Genomic DNA, 6,000 nt, shown 5'->3' with positions numbered 1-6,000 from the left:
GTGCTGTGAATTGTGTAAGACTGATGATCCACAGACCTGTACCCCTGAAACAAATAATACATTATATGTTAATAAAGTAAAAAGAATAAATGAGTTGAGGCACCGCTTAAAGGTTATCCAGGCCTGACCCCCACCGTGGCAGAAACCTCCCCACAGTAACCCTGACAGGTGAGAATGAATCTTTAAAAAAAAAAAAAAAAGGTTTATTTATTTATTTTTGTACTCTGCGACCAAGGTGGGGCTCGAGCTCACAGTACTGAGATTGAGAATTGCACGCTCTTCGACTGAGCCAGCCAGGTGCCCTGAGAATTACCCTTTTTTATTTTATTTTATTTTTATCAATTAAAAAAGAAAAGATTTATTTGAAAGAGAGAGAGAGAGAGAGAGAGAGAGCGAGCATGCGTGAGGTGAAGGGGCTGAAGGAGAGGGAGCAGCAGACCTCCCTCTGAGCAGGGAGCCCGATGTGGGGCTTGATTCCAGGACCCCGAGATCACGACCTGAGCCAAAGGCAGACAGACACCCCACCAACTGAGCTACCCAGGCATCCCAAGTATTATCGCAAAACAAGTTTGGGAAGGAGAGTCTCACACGGCAACCTAGTCCATTCCATTAAAAAAACAAGCAAACTTCGTTGTGATAACAAGAATCATCTCCTCGTGACTGGTAAGGATTGGTCTCGAGAGCTTTCTGCATCCAGGCTGCCTGCCCGAAGGAAAGCTTGAGCTCACCATTGTCCCAGCGCCTGGGGATGAGGAAGCCTGGACAGATCCGCAGCCCTTTTTGGACTCTTCTGTCTTTTTGTAAACTGGAACCACCTCTTACTTTAGCACAACGAGGACAGCAGAATAACTAAGGGATTCTGAGAATTTGTAAAAGTTAAGGACTCCTCTTCTTTTTTAACCTAAAATTCTGGAAAATGCTGAAGAAAGACCCATTCACCTAATGACTCTGAGGCTTACTTTGGATACATCTGGGTCATCAGGGCTCTGTTTTTCTCCTGTCTCCTGTCAGGCAACTTCATGAAAACTCCACTCTGACCCTGGACTAGACTCAGGCTGGTGGTGACGGGCAGTGGTTCTGTTCCAGCGGCTTAGAACCTTCTAGGGTCCTGGCTCTTGCACGTCCTTACAACACCAGCCTCTCAGACCCTGCCGTCCCGCTGTGGGCACCGAAGGCCCAGGGCCCTGAGCAGAGTGGGGTCTGGGCGGTGGGGCCTGGCACTGCTCTGGGACTCTGGTGCGTGTGGCTTCTTATCCCGGCCACCAAGCCCTGCATTCTCTGAGGGGTCCCGTGCCGCAGAAGTATGCTTTCATGGTGTGGCCTAAATCAAAAGAGCAAACAAGATGGCGCCTCAAAGGTCAGCCCCCTTTGGGGCTCTTGTTTCCACACCCAAACCTTTCTCTTGGACCTGCCAGGAGTCTTCCGGCCTGGTGTGACTTTGTCTGTGTGGATTCAATGACAGCAAAGACAACTCAGCTGTGAACCAAAAAACCCCTCTCAGACACTAAGAAATCATGCTTTACTCCCAGCTCCTCAACGAGGGTGGAAAAAATCTTAGAACGAAATCCAGAGCTTCCCAGGATTCTCCCCTCCTCACTTAGCACCTCTGGGCATCGGTCTTGTTTTTTTTCTGTTTGAATGAACCCAGTGAACCAGCCTCCACCTTTCAAAGGAATCTGAGGAAACTTTCCTGCCAAGTCCCCACTGAGTGCCTGTGACACTCAAGAACTGGGGCCAGGCTCTTGTGTAGGTTAAGGAAGTCCGAGAAGAATAAAGATTATAGGGAAACAGTCTACCTTTCTTTACAAGGCCTTGTTCTGCATCCCTGAGATCTCAGATTCGGATACTACAATGAGGTCCTGTTGCAGAAAGAGCTGGCCTTTTATCACCACTTAAAATCTAATTAATCCATATTGAAGCACAAAGATTTCTGTTGTACTTTAGGGTGAGGGGTCATAGAGCCCTCTTTGTTCATCTTTAGACTTATAATCATCAAGCATTGGGGATGTAATTTTACCAAGCAAATTGGAAGGTAACAGATCAAATCCTTATCAGAAAGCCTAACTCATAGTTTTAACAGGGTCCTTCGTCCTTTACATGAAACATTATATTTGAGAAGAACAAAAACGCATTTCAGAGTTTCCCAAGAGTTAATGGCCAAAGCTTATATTCCAGGCAGCATAGGACCAAGAGCATCACACTGCTGACAACTACAGAAGACGGTGGCTCCTATAGGGGGTGGCCCAAGTTGTAAGATCTGTTGGAATGGCTTTCATCTTTAGAGCAGCAGTGCAACTCATTGGACTTTTATTATCTTTGCTGGGATGGGTTTTATCCGTGATCACCACTTACTTGCCACAGTGGAAAAACCTCAATCTGGACCTAAACGAAATGGAGAACTGGACCATGGGGCTCTGGCAGGCCTGTGTTATCCAAGAGGAGGTGGGGAGACAGTGCAAGGACTTTGACTCCTTCCTGGCTTTGCCTGCTGAACTCCGGATCGCCAGGATTCTCATGTTCCTGTCCAACGGGCTGGGGCTCCTGGGCCTGCTGGTCTCCAGCTTTGGCCTGGACTGCCTGAGGATTGGAGAGACGCGGCGGGGCCACAAGAAGGGGCTGCTGATCCTGGGAGGGATTCTGTTCTGGGCGGCAGGGGTTGCGGTCCTGGCTCCGGTGTCCTGGGTCGCCTACCAGACGGTCCAGGAGTTCTGGGATGAGACTGTGCCAGAGATCGTGCCCAGGTGGGAGTTTGGGGATGCCCTCTTTCTGGGCTGGTTTGCTGGTTTTTCCCTCCTCCTGGGAGGGGGCCTGCTGGACTGTGCAGCCTGCTTCTCCCAGGCTGCCTCAGCTTCGGGCCACTATGCAGTGGCAGAAACACTAACTCAGAGTCCATACCTCGAAAATGGAATGGCAGACCCGAGAGTGTAAGGCTTTGATGGGACCGGAGAGACACATCTTTCCACATCAACTGTGATGTGGGGTCTACACTAGAAAGGGGTCTTTGTTCTGCAACTAAATCCGTGTAGCTCACATGTTATTAAATAACCACTCTTCTATTCTAGATCTCCTCTGCCCCCCAAAATCTGAAGAGGTAAGAAAGAGGCAAGTCTTGTAACTAAAAGAAAATTATCGTGGTAAGCATTACCTAGGTATGGGCAAAAATAATTTCATCGAGCTGGTTATTTAAATCAAAATGCGGTGGTGGTTGTCCATTGTAATCAGTATTAAGTTTTAATGTGTTAATTTTATATTAGAAAATTTTTTGGTTTTTGTTTTTGCTGGTAGCTGGAAATCATAAGAATTAGTATCTATTTCCTAAAGGAAAACCCAATCTGAAATCCTTTAAACATTCTGCAATAGCAACAGCACATGCTCAGCCTGTCCCAAAGTGTGATTTCCACGATGACGACTTTGGTCCTCTTTGAACAGAAGTGGTTTGTGTTTAGGACATTAGCAGGCGCCCGTTGTGACAGAATTTGATGAGGCTGATGGTTTTCGGTCCTTAATGATACTCTCACACTCAAAATGCTGGCCAGTCTCCTCTCTTGTCTCTTCCTTCCAAAGTTTCAAATCTAAAAAAGATGAGCAATTCCAGAAATGTCTTGTGCTAGATATCCAGATACTGACAGTTCCTACTTTCCCTAATAAAAGCTTTGCTTTCTTCCGTTAAAAATGATCAGCATGAGGATATTGACTTTAGTGGTGAACTGACAAAAGGTGTTCGTTCCCACCTACAAAGTCCTGTTCCTTTACTTTTCTACAATATAGAAAGCAAACTTAAGCAAAGAAAACAAAGTGTCCATGCACACGGGCACAGATTTGACAGAAAGGCAGGGAGGGAACTAGACCTGGTCTTTAGGGCACAACAAGCATGTGTTATGTCCTATAGGTAGCTCAAGGGTCTTAAAAAAACAGACCTGATTGAAAGTCTAAAGAGATTTCTGATCAGGTCGATGTATTTGGGTAAGAAATATTTTTCTTGAATCTGCTTTTAAAAAGGGATCACATTCAGTACTACCGTAACGTACGTACAGAAATCCGAGGGATAAACATGGCAAAGTGACAGGTGCAATTAATAAGATAGAAAGGCTTGGAGCTGAACCCAAACTGGGCCATTTTGCATTTAGACTTAATTCTTTGACTTGTTAGAAAGGTTGGGAACAACCTGAGAGCCATCTGTACTGTTAACAACGAAAGGGGGACGAGCACTGCCTAAGGTGATCTCAGAGACAAACTGCGACCACGGTCAGCCCTGACCACGGTCAGCCCCTAGGACGGGATCGTGGTGCTTGGCCACACCCTGGCATTGTTGCTGGTTGGTGGACTTATTTCCCTGTCCTTTCCTGAAAGTCAGTCAACACAGAATCAAACAATAGCCACTCTGGCAAGAATCCTCTACACACGATGAAGAAATATTTCCGAGCTCTGCAGAGAGCATAAGGTGTCACACTTCTCTGCACGCCCGTCGGAAGGCAGGAGCTGGTCTGCCTCGGGCTCCGTGGGGCTCAGGGATGGCTTTAGTATTTCGGACTGTGGCACAGTTCGCTGGGATCTCACTCTCTTTGCTGGGATGGGTGTTGTCCTGTCTTACAAACTACCTGCCACAGTGGAAAAACCTCAATCTGGACCTAAACGAAATGGAGAACTGGACCATGGGGCTCTGGCAGGCCTGTGTTATCCAAGAGGAGGTGGGGAGACAGTGCAAGGACTTTGACTCCTTCCTGGCTTTGCCTGCTGAACTCCGGATCGCCAGGATTCTCATGTTCCTGTCCAACGGGCTGGGGCTCCTGGGCCTGCTGGTCTCCAGCTTTGGCCTGGACTGCCTGAGGATTGGAGAGACGCGGCGGGGCCACAAGAAGGGGCTGCTGATCCTGGGAGGGATTCTGTTCTGGGCGGCAGGGGTTGCGGTCCTGGCTCCGGTGTCCTGGGTCGCCTACCAGACGGTCCAGGAGTTCTGGGATGAGACTGTGCCAGAGATCGTGCCCAGGTGGGAGTTTGGGGATGCCCTCTTTCTGGGCTGGTTTGCTGGCTTTTCCCTCCTCCTGGGAGGGGGCCTGCTGGACTGTGCAGCCTGCTTCTCCCAAGCTGCCCCAGCTTTGGGCCACCACGCAGTGGCAGAAACAAGATATCACTGTGAGCACCGGCAGATGAACAAAGCCCATCGGAAAATCTAAGCCAGAAAACATCAGTGGGGGTCCATCGTTCAAGAGCAACTCACTCCTTTCTGGATTTGGTAGGATTTCTTGCTACACAGCCATCCATTCACTGGGCTTTTAATTTTCTAAAATGCATTTCCCTGTGGCTATTCGCTTCTTAAATTATAATTTCCTTCTAAGACAGTAAAAACACTTTTATCTTCTCTTCTGAGACCAAAACCACTCAAGACTTAATAGTAATCATACTCATTATGTGGATGAGTTTTCTCCATTTTAAAATAGATTCGGTGATTGCACAGAGCTGGTAAATAAAACATTGTATTAGCACTTATGTATCTTTGAATTGTTATTCATAGAGATGAATCGTTTTGGCAACTGCTAATCATTTATTGCTTTCAAGTGTGTAAGGTCACCTGTTATCTTGAAACTAAAGTCTTGTTGCATATTTACTGAGAAAGGACATTAGATTAGACTAAAAAAATTGCTGGTTCTTTGAAAGCTTGAGAGGAGACGTGGGCTATTTCATCTCCTTTGTCATTGGAGACCTCAGGGCCTCTAAGGGGCCTTTTCCAAAAGCCAGCCACATTCCTTCATGCCTTCCTCACCAGTGCAGAAGCAGAGGGTGGCAATCTGGTGTTTGGGGAGGTTCACGTAAAATACGGGCCCCCAAGTGTGCTTTGGCTTTGGTGCCCTGTGCTCTGTGGCAGACGGCTGAGGGCCCTGGATGCCGCTGGCTCTGTGGAGCAGCCACTGGGGGGCGGTGGGGGGGGGCGCTACAGGTCAAGGTGGGGGGGGTAGGGTGGGGGGAAGCTCCTGGCCCACCTTGGGGACTCCTTCTTTTACT

The 6,000-nt window shown here is 47.9% G+C and overlaps 2 protein-coding genes across 2 annotated transcripts; both read left to right on the top strand.

Moving 5' to 3' along the window:
• Window positions 1-2,057: 2,057 nt before the first annotated feature.
• On the top strand, window positions 2,058-3,113 carry LOC101684051 (putative claudin-24). Its single transcript, XM_045069443.1, has one exon. It carries the CDS (start codon window positions 2,266-2,268, stop codon window positions 2,926-2,928), a length of 663 nt encoding a protein of 220 aa, XP_044925378.1. The 5' UTR covers window positions 2,058-2,265; the 3' UTR covers window positions 2,929-3,113.
• A 1,148-nt stretch (window positions 3,114-4,261) lies between these two features.
• LOC101683784 (claudin-22) lies at window positions 4,262-5,487 on the top strand. The gene has a single exon (XM_045069442.1). It carries the CDS (start codon window positions 4,512-4,514, stop codon window positions 5,172-5,174), a length of 663 nt encoding a protein of 220 aa, XP_044925377.1. The 5' UTR covers window positions 4,262-4,511; the 3' UTR covers window positions 5,175-5,487.
• The last annotated feature ends 513 nt before the right edge of the window (window positions 5,488-6,000 follow it).

The sequence above is a fragment of the Mustela putorius genome, unplaced genomic scaffold, assembly GCF_011764305.1.
Source record: "Mustela putorius furo isolate JIRA1106 unplaced genomic scaffold, ASM1176430v1.1 tig00003932_pilon_pilon_pilon:0A:0A, whole genome shotgun sequence".
Lineage (NCBI taxonomy): Eukaryota > Metazoa > Chordata > Mammalia > Carnivora > Mustelidae > Mustela > Mustela putorius.
The sequence above is the reverse complement of the archived record's forward strand: the minus strand, read 5'-3'. Positions and strand labels throughout refer to the sequence as shown.